Source organism: Dermacentor albipictus, chromosome 7, assembly GCF_038994185.2.
Source record: "Dermacentor albipictus isolate Rhodes 1998 colony chromosome 7, USDA_Dalb.pri_finalv2, whole genome shotgun sequence".
Classification (NCBI taxonomy): Eukaryota; Metazoa; Arthropoda; class Arachnida; order Ixodida; family Ixodidae; genus Dermacentor; species Dermacentor albipictus.
The window spans coordinates 34,912,616-34,931,972 of record NC_091827.1 but is presented as its reverse complement, the minus strand read 5'-3'; the positions used below and the strand labels follow the sequence as shown (position 1 = coordinate 34,931,972).

The following is a 19,357-nucleotide window of genomic DNA, read 5'->3' as shown; positions in this document are numbered from 1 at the left end:
TACGCGTCGTTTGCAGGAAGTGGCCGTGAAGGAGTTGCTGGCAGCACAAGGGCGGCTGCTGCGCAAGACAGCGAGCGTACCTAACATTGCGCAGGTCATACGCACCGCAGACGCCGGCTCCCCGCTGCGGCCAGACGAGGTGGCACCGCACCGATCGGACTCCGTCATCAATCTGGCATCGTCGTCGCTCAGCGAGGGCCTCGACCGGTTCCTCAGTGAGGGGAAAAACGCTGCAATCTCAAGCCTCGGTCAGTGGCACTGTCACGTGTCTCGCTTCTGTCCAGCGCATCTCGTGTTTGTGCCTCACAGTGTCGCCGTCTGAAACATCGCATTTCACTAGACGATTTGCCGTGTTCTTGCATGTGTAGCTTACCTCTGCAGGCAACTGAAATACCTGCCTTCTTAAACTTAGAGAACTGCTAGGAAAAAAGAAAGCTATGCAAATAACTACGTACAACAGTGCTTGAAGCATTATTAAAACATCCTGGCAAAATTGTTGGTGCCAAGCCAAGCTTCAAAAACACTATGGTTAAACCAGGGGTGCTGTGCTGAGAGACTGTCGATTCTGCTGGAGCCATTTCAGAGAAGGCATAGCCACCCTGTTAGTTGGTCGGAGCCTACAGAACGGCACATTTAACAATATCACAAAATTTAGCGTTGTTGCAAATAGCACCCCCGCACATAAAAACTTGATAGGACACGCCAAGACAGAAATGAACATGTTTTGCAGCAGATGTGTTTTCCGTCAAAGTTTCCGTGTGCTAGTATTTTCATAGGGTAAAACCAACCTACCCAGAACTACATAACTAGAAGAGTGTTTCGTATGTTCAGTCATCGCTGCTCTTACTGGCGTTTGTGTGTTGAAGTGCAGTGTAACGTCATGGCAATGCATTTGTGCATTGCGGTAGAGCTGCACCAGGAGAGAAATTATAATTCACACCCCACTTGTAACCTTTAACTTGCCGAGTTTTTGGCACTCAAACATGCACGAAAGTTTGGCAAGCAACTTACATGGCACCGTGTTGAACTAGGCTAGTTGGTAATGCATGGTAGTCCACTGTTGCGCCGTACATACTTAACATTGCACATTGTTCGCTTGCTTGCCTGACTAACGTCGCGTGAACAACATTGCACAGAAATGGCAGTTGTGTGACACAGGTCCTTGTGAGGTGCACTCATGTTTGTGAGTAATCGAAATTTACGTGGTAGTCTGCCTGTGTCATGCATGCCATGTTGGGTCACTCAATTCAAATCGCCCCTTTCATTGCCAGTCTTATGACTTCATTGCAAGCTGTCATCAAGGCTGTTACTAAAGAAATTACTAAAGAAAGGAAACCCAAAATTTGTGCAGACGTCACTGCTTGTAGAATTGTGTATAAAGAATAACTGCCTTTCCTGAAAATCCTATGCACGTGCGTGGAGCTTAAAACCACCATGATGGCTCACAGCATTCTGCTCTCAAGCACGTGGTTATGGTCTCTATTTTTGGCTGCAGCAGCTGCGTTGTGATGGACGCAGAATGCAAAAATGCTTGTGTGCCGTGCTTAAGGTACGCGTTTAAAAAACTCCGGTTAGAGTCGAAGCCGCTTATAACGATCCCAGCTGTAACAGATTATCGCCTATATCAGCTACATTTACAATTTTCCGACCGTGCCTATTGAAAACTGCATCCAGTGGAACAAACATGTTAAGGTGCCGTACTGTTGCAACCAACACTTCAAACCGGGTCGCAGTAAAAGGAGGGCGTGCAGAATGTTCTGAAGCACGCAAAGTTCCGAAGCAACGAAAGCGCTACTGAAGCTGGGCGCACGGCCGCGTTTCCCCACTTCACAGTGCAACCGCAATGAAGATGTGATCATTGAGACGAGTGAGTGCTATATGGATTTCGGAAGCCGTGAGGAAAGCCACAAGCACGCTTCAGGGCGAGTCAGTGCAGCGTACAAAGGCGACGGCATCGGCACTGCTTGCGCAGGTGGCACTTTTAGCGGAAAATTGTAGCTAGATGTGGGGAAAGCGACGGAAATAAAAATGAAGCTATCGAAAGTTTTATTTTCGGGCCAAGGTGGTGTTGAATTGCAAGTGCCAACACCAGCTTTAGGGCCATTAATTTTTTGCGCATTCTGAAGTGCATGTTCACATGTAGCAAACTACTGATACAATACTGGTACTGCTACGATACTGGTACTGGTACTGGCACTTTTCGTGGAATGGTCAAGTTCATTATAATAATATATGGGGTTTTACGTGCCAAAACCACTTTCTGATTATGAGGCACGCCGTAGTGGGGGACTCCGGAAATTTTGACCACCTGGGGTTCTTTAACGTGCACCTAAATCTAAGTACACGGGTGTTTTCGCATTTCGCCCCCATCGAAATGCGGCCGCCGTGGCCGGGATTCGATCCCGCGACCTCGTGCTCAGCAGCCTAACACCATAGCCACTGAGCAACCGCGGCGGGTCAAGTTCATTATAAACAGGTTCGACTGTAGTTGAAAATAATCTGGAGGTGTAAGCTGCATAATTTTATTTGCAGTCTAGTGGAGCCTGCGAGATCACAATCGAGAAGCTATACGCTCGACGCCATAGCATGCCATAATATAAAATCGTCACTGCCACTTCACATTGTCACATGAATTTCTCAGCATATTGCTTTGCTACCTGTAAGTAGCCTGAGCACAAAGAATTTGACAGAAAATCTTGCCTGTCAGCATAGACCTGTAGCCATTCATCTTCTCATCCTGAACCCTCCCATGGGCAGTAGTATGAGTCGATTAAAAACAGCTGCGTTGATTATTCATGCGCAGGGACTATGAAAACCATGCAGTGAGGAGCCGTAAACAGCTACTTGTTGCAGGCATTCTGCATATGTTCCACTTAATCAAGCTTGAGAGTTTTCTGCTGCATAAATGATCTGTACAAGAACTTTAAGCTGCTTGAAGTTGTCCATGAATTCCATGTTTTCTGTTGTACGAGGAAGATATCACGTTAAACACTAAAGGCACTAATGAGAAAAAAAAAATAATTCGAGCTATGTTGTAAGTTACTTATCTGCAGTGCCAAATAAAACCACTCTTGCTACAAGAGAAGGCTTGATAATCTAGAAAAAGTGCAAAAATGAAGGAGAAGTGGCAATGCTTTATTGACGTTTTCGCACCAGCTTGCCGTCACATCTGCTCGGGCCCAGTTAATTTTTTATCGGTACAATTTTAGAAAACTTTTGTTGTGCCGTAACACCTGAAATATAAGAAAATACATGAAGAAGTTGACTGGAGCATTTGGTGCTCAAAACATCTTGCGGAATTTCAATCTAGCACGTATTGTCGCAGGCTCCATGTGTAACAGTACATGCAAGCTTTGCATCGATATCTGTGTAAGTCTCTGGAAAAATTAGAAGGCCTGGGAGCAACAGTGCCTTTGGTTTTCATAGGCAACATTGTATTGCAGAGGCTGAACGTGTCTTGTGATTTGGGAGGTCGTAATACCGATGACGCTCATCGTCATCGTCATCATGTTTGCCAACAGCTGATGATGGGAATTAAATGACTGTTGACGTCTGAAAATGGTTGTAGGTGGGCAAAGGCTATTACAGACCCATATGGGATAACAAGCAAGGAAACAGGGGACGTATTCTGAAACGTTCGCCGCGGCGAACTTTTCGCACTGGCCACGCCTCCGCAGTTGCGGCGCGCGCTGAATGGCTGCTTTGACAAAACCGGAAATTCACTTGCGCCACCTGAATTTCCGGTTTTGTCAGAGCAGCCATTCAGCGCGCGCCGCTACGGCGGAGGCGTGGCCAGTGCGAAAAGTTCGCCGCGGCGAACGTTTCAGAATACGTCCCCAGTATGTCTGTTATCAGTGGCAGGTCTTATATAAAATAACATTGTCACAATGTTTATGCGAAGATGCATTTTAAAGGCAACTTCAACTTTGGCAGCTCTTATTCAAACACGTGAGAAATATAGAGACGTCCTCATTAGACCACTCTATAACCGAATTAGATGAAATTTGCTGCATTTAGAAGTAAGCATGAAAGTCTAGTGACTAATAGACACAATTTATAGAGCTGTTATATCTCTTACAATGTTATGAACTTTATCCTAAATATTCTTTTTTCTTTTTAACTTTTTAACATTTAATTAGGCTGTTGGAAGGCCCGAATAAAATATCTTCTCCCAAGAGTCACTAGAACTTAAGTTTTTCTTTTTCTTCTAAATTCAACAAATTTTATTTACATAACTTCAACAGTAGCCATTTGAGAGCATTTCTGTCTGCAGTATAGATTTATATTGGAAGAACCTGGGGAGTAAAAGCCAATTCTTTATGTTCTTATTGCAATTTTTTTAAAGTTTGAAAACTTTGATGCATGGCATCTGTAGTAAAAAAATTTTGAAAACTTGTTTGGGTCTTGGACGAATCTTTGTTTGAACAGTCTTCAAAATTTATTCTCTTACTTGTTTTAGTGGAATGCAATATCATTTGCAATCTAGATGCCCTAGAGGAATCCTTAGCATTTCTTTATTATATCACAATGCAATACCTCTTGCAAAATAAGTCTCTAGAACAGTCCTTTGAATTGCTTTTTTCTTTTTACTGTTATGAGTGAAGTACAATATCATTTGCAAGCTATCCTACATATAATTAAAATAGTCTAGCATTGCTTTTTACTATTGTAACACAATATCACTTGCAGTCTTGGTGTCCTAGAACAGTCTTTATTAACTCCATCTAGTTATTAATTAATTAATTAAATGCAATATAATTTGCAGGCAAAATGCCTTAAAACAGCCTATAAAATTGATTTCTTTATTATTGTTATTATGACTGAGGTGCAATGTCACTGACGGTGTAGCTGTCCTAAAATAATTTTAGGATAATACTTAAAGCTGCTTTTCACGATATTGTCAGTAAAATGCAGCATCATTTGCAGGTCGAATGTCCTAGGTCTCAACAATGAAAAAAAAAATGTTTCTCTTCTCTCCTTCAACCATGCTCCCATTACAGCACGACCCACATTCCTCAACCTAAACTTCAATCTAAACTTGAGCTTGCGGCAGGCGGCGGGTGCCAAAAGTACGTCTCTCCAGGGAACCGGGTTCCATCTTTTTTTCCTCATTCGACAGAAGCCTGCCTGACACCAAATTCTGAAGCGTTCCGTTGCCGTTTCACCTCACTTCTGTTTTGCTTGGCTCGAAAACATCTGCCTCCCCTTGTTTTCCGTTTCGTTTGGCTGGGAACGATTTGATTCTTCTTTTGTTTCACGGTGGCCTGGAAACCTGCAGCACCTGTTTTCGTTTGCCCTCTACTGGAGTTTTCATGTCATTCTGTCTTTTACTTTGGTGTTGATGCTCTTCGCTGTTGTGCAACGCTGGTGTGAAGTTTCGTTGAGGGTTTCTCGTCATTAAGCCTAATCGTTCTACATGCATTAGCGTTCATTCAGTATTTGCTGAATTATTTAAATTCGGAGTTACTTGAATTTATGCAGTATGCAATGAGATTCACAACTATTGGTTTAATTCTTCCTGAAGTCTTACAGAAAATAATCAGAAGGCTATAATAGTCTCCACACCAGCGTTGTAGTTTGAGCATGCATTCTGAGCAAATTTTATGTTCTTTGCTTTCACACAACGCTGGTCTGAAGCTTCCTTAAGGGTTCCTTGCCGTTTAGCACAAGCATTCTGAACAGAACATGGCTGTTTGCTAAAATACATGAATTTGTTTGAATTTGGAAGGATCAGAACTCATGCAGTAGGACCTAATAAAAGAAGTTGAGTTAAAAATATAAATTTAAGTCTTCTCAAGGTCTTCCCTCCGGAAAGCCTTCTCACCAGCATCGTGGTTTGAGCGTGCATGCCGAACAGAATGGATCTGCTCTTGAGTTTTCTGCTTCTTTTGCTTTTTGTGTGTCCTTTTTTTTCTTTACTTTTCTTGGTGCTTCATTCTTGTTAAAATGTTTGTGCATGTGGTTTATACATTACAAAGTGCCTAGAATTGCTTTATATCTATTGTGGCCTCCACTTAAAATTAGATGTCAAGGAAACAAATAGTTTCTTGTAATCCAACTCTGAATTTCTTTACTGTAGTATTGCATTATGGAATTGGTTAAAGACAGTAACTTTATGTTAAAGCTTCAAGAAGGAAAAAAAAAGGACTTTCAGAGAGATATATAAATTTTTTAAAAAATTGCTGAGGCTTATAAATAACATTGCAGTCTTGTGTTCCAAAACTATTACTGTGGGCAGCTTTTTACAACTGTTTTATCTTCATACGAATTCTAGCACTACTAGTATGGAACTAAGAAATGTTAATAATAGTTTTGCACCTGATGAGAGACCAGCTGTAGACTGTCTGCTATTTCTAAATGAGATCCAAGCTGCCATAGTTACTTAAACTTCTAGTTACATGTGTGATAAATATTTTTGTATCGCTGACTGAAGATTAATGTGTACTTTTCAATGTTATCATAGTCACCTGATGTCTAGTGCGTAGTTCGGGGTGTCACCCTTCTTGAAAATAAAATCATAAGTGGAGGCCACTATGTGTCCCACATTGCAGTGGAAGCCACTAGCACTACAACTATGAATTATTTTCTTCATAACCGCCGAAAGACTGAAAGCACAAGAAACTTGCGCACAAGTGTATTGTGCATTGTTTGCCATTTGCCATTGTTTGATACTGTTAGGTGTTACTGGGTACTATTGTAAATTTTCTCTTGCGGTTTTGCAAACATGGCCATAGCTGAAGAAACATGGGGTCACATCATGAAATTTGAGTGGGTTGCTTACAATTAAGACAGCACAACAGGGGTCAGCCATTCTCTCTATGAATTAATAATTTTTGAAGTACAGTAGAACCTCATTGATATGATCTCAATTCATATTGTTTCCTGTCATCAACATTCGCTTTCGAGAACAAAAAAAATGACTAATGCAGTCATGCTCTTTTTTTTTGCCGGCTAATAAGTTCCTGAAAAACACAATCTTTCAGAACCAAGGCTCAATACAACGCCTAACTGCGATCGTATCATACATTTTTGGGTGCTAGATCACATGTGAACACACGAGGCACAAGCGATGATGAACAGTAGGCTCCTCCACAGCAGCTTCCCCGCTGTACTCACTCACCCATGTCACATGAGAATGCTGGCACGCACCCAGTTTCCTCTTCCGGTAACAGCAAATCTCCTCGCAGGTTGTTGCGCATCCCATCCACAGCTATCACCACCAACCCTGGTTCACCTATCTATTCCACAGTGCATGTGGCATAGTGCTGTTGGAAGTGAACTGCGCATCTTTAATACGCCATGACCCAAAAATGCCGGTGGCGGCATAGTAGTCCGTCATCTCCCACCAGCCCAATTTTTCATTTTGGTTTCCCATCTCCATCCTAAAACACTACACAGTAGGAAAACAAAAAAGAAAGCGCATCTTGGGTTGGCTCACGCTTCACCAGCTCAACTTGCCTTGGCGTGTCGGGCCGCAACGATTCTTGCAGAGTTGGTACCTCAGAACTTCCCGCCAAAATTCCCCGCTGAAAGAAGCTGCTGACACGATAAAAATTTGAGGACTGCAGACGTAAGCTTGCCAAAGCTTTGAGAATGACAACGCACATTTTGGGCCACTCAGGCCCCACCACCTTGGTGCACGTCAGTTTCTCATGCTGCAACAATTCACGCAACACTTCGTATTACGTAGATGTCGACTATAATTGAGTCCTCCAAACTTTTTAGTGCCTTCAAGTTGTATGTTTTCCCGGTTAGCATGTTTTTTCTCACGTTTCTTTCGCAATATGTATTAATGCGGTTCTACTGTACTCTGGAATTTTGCATTGTTGGTACAATGCGCAGCTTTATTAAGAGGCTAGTCAGCACGAAGTGAGGTACAGCTTCTCATTGCTTAACACATTCAATGCGGCGTGTGTCACAGGTGAGTCACAGCAGTTATTCCTTCAGCGTGGCTGCACCGGTGCATGCCTGCAGTGCACTAACGAAATCTGCTAGATATCAAAGGAGAGGAAGAATTCTTGTCGCTTCTGATTTGACTTGCATGGTGCATCCCTCCACAGCTTGAGGAAGTTTCAAAGGAGCGCAACTCATTGGTGGCACGCTGGCGGGTCACAACGCTCCAGAGGAATATGACGAAGTGACCCACCAGTGGGTTGTCATGTCCAGCAATCGGAACTTCAGAAAGTGCTGCCACAGGGAACATGTTAACTAGCTTCGTGGCTTCCATTGCATAAGTGGTGGTAGTAATAGTTAAAGAAACATGGCTGCAACAATTTAAACTTCCGCAACCTGTGTGCTGTGGTGCTTTCAGCCTCCTCCTTGGCTGTCCTGAGCCCGCAGCCAACCAAGTTTGTGAAGCCCATGCGTACGGTCATTGAGGAGCAGACTCAGCATCGGGAGGCACAGCCCTTGTTGCTGGAGGACGACGATGAGCAGGTGAGAGTCGTCGCTACGGTGCAGCTGCAACTCCTGAGCTTGTTTTCGTGCAATCACTTCTGTTTTCTGGAAGTTTTCAATCCTCCAAGAAACTCTTCCCTGGCGTGCATTTTCTCGCTGTTGCTTTGCGCAAGCTGTCCGTTGCCATCATGTTGCAGGGGCATCAGTTCTAGGCACTCATTATGTTAGCACCTTTTTGTGGTTCTTTATTTTTTTCGCATGAAGAAAAAAAATCAAGCAAGTGAATTTAATTGATCATGGGCTCATATTTGAAACGATAATAGTTGGTGACTCAGTAGAGCGACGTTATAGTTAAAAAATATGTTCGGACTGCCCAAAATGTTTTCAATATGAGGAGCATTGTGATAGACAAGGAGCAAAAGTGTTATGGCACGATGATGTGGCAGTGGCGCCTTCACATTCCATGCAGCTAAAAAAAGAAACAGATATAGACAAGTTCTACTGGAATTTATTGTCTTAGAAGATAATATTAATACTGAGTGCAAGTTTTTCTCAAAACTTACTTGCCAAACACTGTTATTGAATGCATTGAATAATACCGTAAAAGAACAGTAGTAATATTGTCGTCTGCTCTTTTCCCTGCAGTGTACCTGTCTGTTTGCAAGCACACAGCTTATTTGCGGGAATAGCCAAGCACCAGTACCAATCTTACTTCAGTCTGCAGGATTAGTTCAGTACTGGACGAAAGAAACTTTGACTTTAGGCATGAATTACAAACATTGCTAGATTAGCTAAACAGCATTGAGTTTGTCGTAACTGTTATTCTTCAGTGTCGAGAACACACAGATGAGGAAGAGGAACAGCTGGGCACCGTCTGCTACTGCACCTATGTTGTCTGTTTTTTCTCCTTTTCTGTGTGTCGTCTGCACTGTGTAAAAGCAGTTAAAACAAGCCTGAAACTTTGCCAGCTTACTCGTTCACTTTCCTCGTAAAAATGGAAGTTATGTGCATGAAAGAGTTTTAAGCAGGTATAGAAACCGTGTTTTCTAGATGTTGGGACTTGAAAGAGTTCAATTCTTTGTTGCGTAGTCTGAAGACGAGCAGAGGCCAACGGCGACGGCGCTTAGCAGGACTGACGTGGAGGCGGCAGTAGACGCCACCGCCTCAGAAGTAAAGAAAGAGCAAGCGACGTCACCTTTGCTGGATGTGGCCGAGAAAGCGGCGGAAGAAGAGAGCGGTCAGGTGCCGGAGTCCGAGGACAAGGACCAAGGGGAGGAGTTCACGGAGTTCAAGTCCTACTGGGCAGCCGGCAAAGATGAGGAGGTGAAGTCTGAAGGCAGCGACGATCGGCAGCCGAAACCAGTCGCCGCCATGACTCACTCCATCACAAGCGACGGCATCGCCGACCTTGTGGTAAGGAGCAGGTTCAACTGCTTTAAATTGCGAATAAAACATGTAGGCACTCTCGTTCAGCCACTGCTCAACTGTTTTGATGGAAACTTACAGGAAGAAGGAATGAGCAAGGGGGCTCTATTTTTGTTTGTCACAACCATATGATGGACAAACAGATACATGTAAAGCGGACAAAACAGATACATATTATATTGCTCAGAAGCCAACCATAATCAGTGAATGGTATTTTTGCTGAACTCACATGCAAAGCTTGCATTGATGGTATTTTTGCTGAACTCACATGCAAAGCTTGCATTGCTAAGCTCATGTTAATCTGGTCACTCTGTTACTAGCTGTAGCTTCAGCTCCGAGGACAATGCTATGACTAGTACAGTGAAAGTATTACATAGAAAATGCTTCCTTCTTATGCAGCTTTCTCTGTACAATTCTTAGCAGCTATTGTGTACTTTACTGTCCTTTTCTTTTTTTGCTGAAATGGACGTCATCTGAAAGTGCTTGCAACTTCAACTACTGTTGCATATGTGAATGGATCATGACTTTGCAATCACATTCTAGATTATCTGGACATGTTTGTGCGTCTAATACCTACATGTATTACTCATATTCAGGGCAAGATGGCCACTCCTCCAAGCATGGTGTCCAGTGGTTATGGGTCACAAGCCTTGTCCTCGACACCACTTTCTAGCGAGGACTCTGGGTCACTGCGGAGTGTCGGGGGAAACGAAGATGCCGGCACCCCTGACCTCATGGATCCAAGGCCTGCGGCACCTGCTGACAGCCAGTCCAACATAAGGTAGCCGTGTGGCTTTTGCATAATCCTTGCACAGTCCTCGCACTCCATTTTTTTGGCAGAAAAGAAAAAGTGGCCAAGTGCCCAATATATATCACACAATGATGACTGGTTTCCTGAAGTCAGCTTTGCCGCAGCACACCTGTGTTATGCGGCAACACATTTGAACGGCCTGAAGTCGGTTTTGGTGTTGTCTTTGCTTGAACCGTGCAGGGGATTGCTGGCACAATTTTCTGAAAAAGAAAAAAAAAAGGAAAGAAGGGCGTGTTCCCCAACTCCACCACGTAATTCTCTGCCGTCCTCCAATATGCTTCCTTTCCCTCGGCAGCCATTCCGTCGTAACTCTAATAGACCACCGGTTATCTGCCCTGCACATTGGATGGCCTGTGCAGCTCCATTTCTCCCTCTCAATGTCAACTAGAATATTGGCTACCCCTGTTTTCTCTCTAATCCACACCGCTGTCTTTCTCTTGCTTTACATCGTACATCATTTTTCGTTCTTTTGTTTGTTGTACACTCCTTAACATCTTCTCAAGCTTCTTCATTAACCTCCACATTTCTGCCTCATACGTTAGTGCTGGTAGAATCCTATTCTTAGACTTTGTTTGTTAAGGTCCTCAAGTCGTTTGCTGCAAGTCATGTTTAACGTTGAACAGGACGCCTTTCACAGCTATGAATCCACAGCAGTTCACCCACCTAGTAATCCTTTCGCAATGCCTGCTTGTAGTTTGCCTTAGGCCACTGCATGCATTCTGCATAGCCATACTCTTTGATGATGAGTGATGATGCACATGATGCATCATAACGAGCAACATGTTTTACTAAGCTTGATGTCCATGAATCTCTAAATGTTGTTTGTTCATTCTTGTTTGTTACCGCCAGTTGTGACAAGCCACAGGAGAAGTCGGACGGCACTGCGGACAGAGCCAGAGACCAAGAACCGAAGCAGAATCACCTAGACAACATCGACGAAGCCAGGGAAAAGAGTTGGCACGTCAAAAACGCTAAGAGTACAATCGCACAGGACAAGCTGCCTGCCGCACCTACAGTTCAAGAAGACAAAAACCTGCCACCCGCCAACACCTCTGACACACAGAGTTCGCCGGAAGACGCTGCTGTCATCGGCCTGGTGAGGCTCTGTGCCGTGTATCGTGCTATTTGAAGCTACGCTAATTGACAGACATTGAATGCATTTAAGCTTAACAGCCATCGCTGCTACATTTTCTAGAAAACTTGAAGAGTGGGCGTCTGTGTGTGTGAGCTTTCACTCAGGAGTAAGTTGCAATTACAATCGTGATCATGTGGGCCCGATGGTTAGCATTTGTGGCCAATCACACTGGCCATGATGTCATTGATAGTGGCAAAAGAGAGAGAGAGGGGGGGGCCTCAAACGCTGTAGTAGAGAGAGCAATCTTTTATGTGTGATTGTAGGCTACCTGCTGCACGCAACGGAACAATGTTTCGCTTGCATGCTCATGCCAGCATTGCCTACAGATTGTGATGCAATCTGTAGTTTTCTCGCAGTGTTCAAAAAAGTGTCACAGCACCCTTTTAATGGGACACCAAAGAGAAAAAAAGTTTAGTCAAGCTATATTTGTAAATTACCCTTTTGCAATACCAAATAAGCCACTCTTGCCCTTACAACAGGTTTGGTGAGCTGGAAAAGGGGCAAGAACGATAGACGGGGGTCAGTGCCACCTTGAAGTTCTTGCGCTAGTTTGCCAGGGTGTCATGAATTTTGATGGCGTCTACTCAGGTTCGGTTAGCTCTCCATCGATTAAGATGAACTACGTTGTACCCTAGAAGAGCTAAAGACGTAACTCAGCATAGTGCGAGTGTGAAGGGTGCAAACACATGCGCATTCAGCATACACAAGAAAATTCAAAGCCAAACACAACACTTTGTTTAGCTTTTGCCTTTCTTGTGTGCCCTGCATGTGCATGTGTTTGTGCCTTTCAAGCTGAAGTTAAAATGTAACAACTTGCCCAGAAACAAGTGCTTATAAACTCAGCATGTTTCAAGAACTCTTACCAAGTTAGAAGGGCCTAAATACGAAAAGATACTTTGGAATTCATGACGTTGCATGGCCATTCCAGAGCTGGGATGTCGGCACAAGATTCAACAAATGGAACAACCTTGAGTTTCTTTTTTTTAACAAGCAACTTATTTCCGGGAAATTACCCTTAATACAGTTGTGAAAGAATACTTTATCGGTATAAACTGACCTAGTACTTCTCTTTAGTGTCCGTTTAAGTGAGCAAGCAGTGCTGACGTAACGGCCAACACTGCGTGTTGTTACAGACCCAACTGGTGCAGCGGAGGCCGCAACCTTCCTCGGTCCAGCCTGAGCAGAGGCAGTCCTATCCGGCAGCCAGCACTCCAGCCAGTATAGACATGTCCAGTTCAGTGCCTGAACTCAACCTGCCACGCTCCAGCTCTCCGGCCGACGGCATCGGCCCCGCCTCGTCATCCTCGTCCGACGAGAACCTCTCCGTCAGTACGACCAGCGATGAGGCACTAGGTAAGCACCGCAGTTCCTGTCCTCTCCGTCTGAGCGTATTATAAGTAAATAAAAGGTGTGCTCTTTCTTTCTCTCTTTTTTTTTTTTTTTGAAGGTTATCTTTATTTGAATACATATTTGTTTAGTCTGTGCACAGTCCTGTCTATTACCGTTGCACATTTTTGAGCATGTTTTAGGCATAAGTCCTATATTTAAATATGTTCTTATGGTCTATTCAATCTCACATGCCCTCTCTTTTATAAGCTTGAACACTTAGTCTATTGATGGGTGAATGAAATTAAACAAATAAGCTGATAAAACTTTCAAAAGAGGCGCTAGAATGGAGGATGTTTCGAAAGTGAAGCCATACCGGCACCATCTTAACAGGGCAACTAAAAAAGTGCAAGCACCAGTGACATGCAAAAAAAACACTTATTTTAAGTTTCTGCAGATTTTGGTAAGTAAACTGGGCTGAATGAATTTTGCTTGGTGTGCATCCTTATGCTGTAAGTTTTTTGGTGATAATCTAACAGGATGAGCAGCACTGACGAGCGTAAAACTTTCAAAGAGGCTGAAACAGGCTGCCAGCAGGGAGAGTTTTTATTCATTGCAGAGTATGCATAACTTGCTTTCATTGCCATGTTATGCACGATACTCTGTGATGCTAAAGGGACACCACCAAGAAAAATTAGTTGAGCTGTATTAGTAAATTACTCCATTTCTATACCAAAGAGAGCCACTCTTCGTAAACCAAAAAATATGCAAAAACAAAATGTGGGTGGCAAGCCCCCCCCCCCCCCCCCCACCTCTGGTGTTTCCGCATCAGCTTGCCGTGGTGTCATGGATTTTGGCAATTTCTGGTTGTGCCGGGTTAAGTTTTTTATCGGTAAAAATTATCTGTATTGGGTTTTAAAGTAGCCTAAGACAAAGCTCTGCAAGTTTCGGGAACGTTTGCTGCTTGACAACAGCTCAAATATGAAAAATACCTTTGGAAATCTTTTGACTTGACACTGATGTACCAGCACTGGGGCTCTGGCACAAAACTTACAAAACAGAACATTGACGTGCCGTTTCTTTTTTTAGTAATCAGCCTATTGCCGTAAAATTGCTTAAAATACTTTATAAAGAATACTTTACCAGAACAAACCGATTCAGAGTTTCTCTTTAATGCCCCTTTAAGACACATTTTAGGACTCACTTGCATGAGAGTCCATCCGTGTACATGTGTTTGCTTGTGTGTGTGCTCACGTGTACGTGTTTTTATTTGGTGCAAACTTAGTTTTATGCCATCTTCGTGCCTGTTTCATTAACCTATTGCGTCCTTTGCACTGGTTACCTCAAAATTGGGTCAATCGTGTTTTGTGTTTCAAGAAAAACAGTTTCTTCCACGGAAGTCGGGGAGCCCAACTTTACGATGCTTTCTCTCAACGCAGATGGGTCCTCGACGGCTTATTGGACAGCTCCGGCTTGGCTTGTGCTGGGCGAGAGTGTCATGATCAGTCCGTACAACAAGACAGGCGTGGTCTCCTTCCTGGGGCCAACGCAGTTTTCTCCCGGGCTCTGGGTCGGCGTAGAGTTGGACACTCCCACAGGTACGTCTATCTGCCTTATTAAGACAGTATAGCTTCCTGTTCTAATTGCTAGTAGGAACTCCTGTGCTGCGATCAATCAGCTACCGTTGAAATGATGGCTAGTGCAGAGATTTGTCTTAACTTTATGCATGCGGCATCAATCGTTCCTGTGGTGTTACTTATTCCGCTTTCTCTTATAATTTCCAAGCAATTGTGTGCGGTTCTTTTTTTCTTCTTCTTTTCTTTCTTACCTTTTTTTTTTTTTTCGCGTGACCGCAGTATGACTCTGCACATATGCATGATCACTGTTTAATTGTTGCAATTATAACGCAACACAGTACAAAGCTTGCTCATGCATTCTTCGCTCATACGCTTTCCCAGTAAAACGTCACTAACGCCTGGTCTCAGCAGAAGCTCATAGACGCCTACATATTAGAATCCTCGTTAATACGTTGTTGTTCTCACAAACTTCCCACATAACACATTGCAAATTTGCCTTATAGTTGCAAGAAAAATATACGTTAAAGTGAAACCTCTTTCGTAAGTTCTAAAAAAAAAGTGAGAAGATGCACTGGCTGAAAAAGACATTTGATCGGAAGTCACAAAAAAAAAAAAGTTGACAGACTTGACCTGTAGCTGACATCTATGTAATGTAGTTTTTACAGCTTCGACAAGCTTATGTTTGCGCTCCTCGAATTTGGCCTGGTTCAGTAGCTTCTTCGTGCGGGGCATTTTGGCGGGAAGTTTAGATGTGCCCATTAAGCGCGAATCGTTGCAGCAAGCTGGCAGGACACAAGCGATGAGAGAGCCAGTTGTCGTTTTCCTGTTACATAGTGTCTTAAGACTGCCATGAAATTGAGATAGTCAACACCGTAATATAATGCCTACGGTGCCTCCAGAGCAATATGTGATGCTCCCTTTTTGTGGCCTGCAATGGAGAACAATGGCATGTTTCGGTTTTATCTATTAAAAGCGTGCAGTAAGCTTCCAATGGCACTATGGCCCACGTGTTGTGAAGAAGATAGGAAAAATCCCCATCACAATAGGATTGGCGGCGACAGCTGTGAATGCGGCATGCGACAACCCCGGAGGTTATTCGTTGGTATGGGAACAAGGAACTTGCTGTGCACCAGCGTATTCACGTAAGACGGGCGGGGCAGTATTGCGGAGAAGTTGCTGCGGTGGGCGGCTTACTATTCCCGATCACTTGCCTTGTGCCTTTTCTGGTTTGCACGGGATCTAGCAGCCAGAAAAATTCTTATTGGGTCATTTTTTTTGTGATTTCGATCATACTCGTTGGCACCAGGAAATCGTGCATAATGAGATCATATTAACCAAGTTCTACTGTATTTCATCTATAACGAAAAAAAAAAATTGAAAGAAAAATGTCACCTGCATGCCAACCACCACCAGCATGTGCTTTCGACGTGCCATGGTCTTGACAGGAATTTCCAAAATTTCAGACAACTTACAGTGTGCCGTTTAACATTCACACTTCAACTGCACGACGGCATGCCGATGTGGCCACAGACTCGGGCAAAAAATATCAATGTTTTGGTTTCAATGCACTGCTAGCACCTCCTCAAAACCGAAACTAGCAAAGCCTAGTCAATCCTGTAATGACTTCAAGAGGTATTGTGTCACCAGGATTCTGTTGGATCCGAGGAGGCTAAGGCGATGTGGGAAAGGAGGAGGTGACAGTTTAAAGCTGTTGATTTTGTAATTGTGGATGTCTACGGTGAGTCCTTTCATCCTGTGTACTCTCTGGCTAGTCATGTCCCATGAGGCTTGCTGACGAGCCAGTTCACGAATATCACAGTGATTGCTTACTGTAGGGTCAGTGTGAGAGCATGCAAGAAAGCTGTAGTCCTCCCCATTTAAACATGCGAAATACTAAAATATACTCTCATTTCGCGACTGTTCCACTGACTTGAATAAAATGTGGTGCGTTTATAACATCAAGTTCTGGGGAGTGATGAGCACCTTTTCTTCTTTCTTTTAACTTGAGTCCACTTGAATCGGTAATAAAGGAAAGTGGTCAACCCTATGGGCTGGGTTAAGGCGAGGCACCTTTTTAAGTACCTACCTTCTTCAATCGAACATCTAAGGAGAAGTTCTGTCTTCATCTTACCTCTGTCGTGTTCTGTCTATCCCGTCTCACGCCAGCGCATCGCATATTCCCACGCATTGACCACCAACGCAAAGTCGAACCCATCTTTGCTGGCACTAACCTCTTCTTTCATTCGCCGCTCGTCCTAGCCATCCATCAATGGAATCTTCTGCCTGGCACCATTGCATCTGTCATTGATTACGAAGCGTTTGTAACCAGCCTGAAATGTCACCTTGAGCTGTAACCATCATGCTTCCCCTCTCCTCACTTCATACATGTGTGTGTATATATAACGCTACTCTCTGTAACAGTTGAATGTTTGTTGATTATTGTTGATATGTATCTTTATTTTTTGTTTTTCTCTTCAACATCCTGTTAATGGTGAGCGACTTCTGTACACATCGTAGTACTGCGTTGCTTTGTACTAACTGTTGTTCCCCCCCTATGTAATGCCTGCTGGGCCTTTAGGGTATTTGAATAAACCTCCTGTCCCTTTGCACGGTGCAGGACGCAATGACGGCACTGTGGGAGGTGTGCGATACTTTGAGTGCAAGCCCAAGTACGGAGTGTTCGTGAGGCCCGACAAGCTGGTGCTGGACAAGAGGGGCCGCATGGTGCGCCAGAGTCGGGCTTTCGCGGCTGCCAACGCTTCTGCCAAGGGTAGGTCGTCGTGTGATGTTTCTGCACGGCTATCGTGCCATGAATGGCGCCTAGTGTTGAGACAGGGCATGGCATGAAACAAGTTGCGTCTCTCCTGTGCTTAGCAAGGTTGTACAAATACTCAAAAATTTCAAATTAAAATCCTTCCAAGAACCGACAACACTCCAGGGACCACAAAACGTCTTTCACGTTGCTTCTTGTTAACGACTAATTGGTTGTAGATATTAAGTAGTCCTTTTTATTTTTACTTGTAAAGGTTAGGTACTGAAAGTATTTCCCCATGTGCGTGAAAAGAGTAATCATCTCCTTTTGTGTATTGCAGTAAAAACCACTCTTCTTCACCTAAACTGAGAGACGAAGACGTGGCGTAGTTATTTAAATCACAGCTCGATGTGACAACCCTGTATTTCCATGTCGTCTCGCTATATTTGAACGAACTTCATGGTGCAGTCCTTACAGAAGTTGTGTGGAATTTATATGAAATCCATATAGATTCCATGAGAATTATACAGAAAACATGTGGAATTTTTGGATGCTATATGGAACGATTCAATGTCCCATATACATAGACCAAATGAGCATAAGCTTTCTCGAAAGCCAATGGGAAGAATATTATCCAATCACTTCCACGCAGTTCCACCTGAATCTGATGTCATACAGACATCCAGGGTGAATGTTTTTCAGAGTTGACTTTGAAATGGACTGAAGGCAATGTGCAATGTGGTAATGTGCAAGGGGTCTCAGCAGGATATTCCTTGCTATTTGTATTCAGTTCAAGAATTCACTGTTAGAAGTGAAATGTTTGCTTCTTTCGAATATATAAGTGATTCTCTCTTCCTAGAGACATATTGTAGTCTCTAGGGAGAGAGAACGATGGATGCGAGGACTGTTCCTGCTGTTGCAAAGGATTTGGCTGCAGAATAGCTGCAGTTGCACCCCACCAATTCCCGAGGGAACGCACAGGGCGGATAACTTCTGCTCAATAATTTCCGGTCATTCAATAAGAATGGTTTGCATTTAGGCAGCTTACGTACGAAATTGTTCTGTTTTATCATTTGGCCAGTATCACCATGTTTGCATATATTATAAGTAATGCTGTTGAGATGTCACACTTCTCTCCTTCAGCGAACGCTACACTGTGTGTGTGTCTGGCAAAGTGCTTTTTCCTTGTTTCATTACTGTCACTGCCATGGTGCCCAGATAATTGATGGTCGTTGTTTCTCATTCAGAAGCGGCTCAGTTGTGCTGAAGTCTAGTTGTGAATGGGCTTTACATGCACGTCTCAATGTATAGAGGGCATCCCAGCTAATGCTAACAAAGCTGTTCAAGGAAAAAAAAGGATTTAGAAAACTCGGCGATACAATCGTATGACCTGTAATGTTCACTCATCAGATCTCTGACGACCAAACCCCCTAGGTTTTATAATTTTATCTTGCACCATAAATGATTTTTTTTTAAACAGCTTGGCTAACATTAGCCGGGACGCATAGTGCAAGTCCAGTTCCTTTTTTCACCAAATGTACTCCCCGCAAATTTCATGCTTGTGTTGCTTGCGTAGACACGTGCTCGTGCCACTGCTTGTGCATTCTTCTTCTCCCACAGCTGGCTCTGATGCCGCTCATCATGCCAAAAAGAAGGAAAAGGTAATTAAGATAGAGGTAATTCAGGAACTCGAACCCGTGAACTTTAGTGGGCGTTGAACCCTCGAGCTTATGTGGAAGTCGAACCTACGACCTTTGGTGTTGTAACAAAGTCAATTAAGGCACTTGAACCCACAACCTTTATGGGAGAAAACAAGTAATAAGTAGCAACGACACACTCGAATGAGAATGTCAGGTAATTTAATGAATGTCTCGAGCACACGTGCTCTCGCTTTCACCCTCTTTGGCGTATGCTAAAGTGACTGTCAATTTTTG

At 43.6% G+C, this 19,357-nt stretch overlaps 1 protein-coding gene across 4 annotated transcripts in view; it reads left to right on the top strand.

Annotated features, from left to right (window-relative positions):
• The window catches only part of Khc-73 (Kinesin heavy chain 73), a 120,775-nt gene that overhangs the window by 93,512 nt on the left and 7,906 nt on the right, over nt 1–19,357 (top strand). For 3 of the 4 annotated variants that reach the window (XM_070521882.1, XM_070521881.1, XM_070521884.1), the window contains 9 exons: nt 17–248; nt 5,001–5,069; nt 8,312–8,436; nt 9,487–9,810; nt 10,419–10,603; nt 11,483–11,729; nt 12,902–13,121; nt 14,534–14,692; nt 17,289–17,441. In XM_070521882.1, the coding sequence (XP_070377983.1) occupies nt 17–248; nt 5,001–5,069; nt 8,312–8,436; nt 9,487–9,810; nt 10,419–10,603; nt 11,483–11,729; nt 12,902–13,121; nt 14,534–14,692; nt 17,289–17,441 (1,714 nt within the window). The remainder of the gene's footprint in view (nt 1–16; nt 249–5,000; nt 5,070–8,311; nt 8,437–9,486; nt 9,811–10,418; nt 10,604–11,482; nt 11,730–12,901; nt 13,122–14,533; nt 14,693–17,288; nt 17,442–19,357) is intronic. The other variant, XM_070521883.1, reaches the window with a different exon arrangement.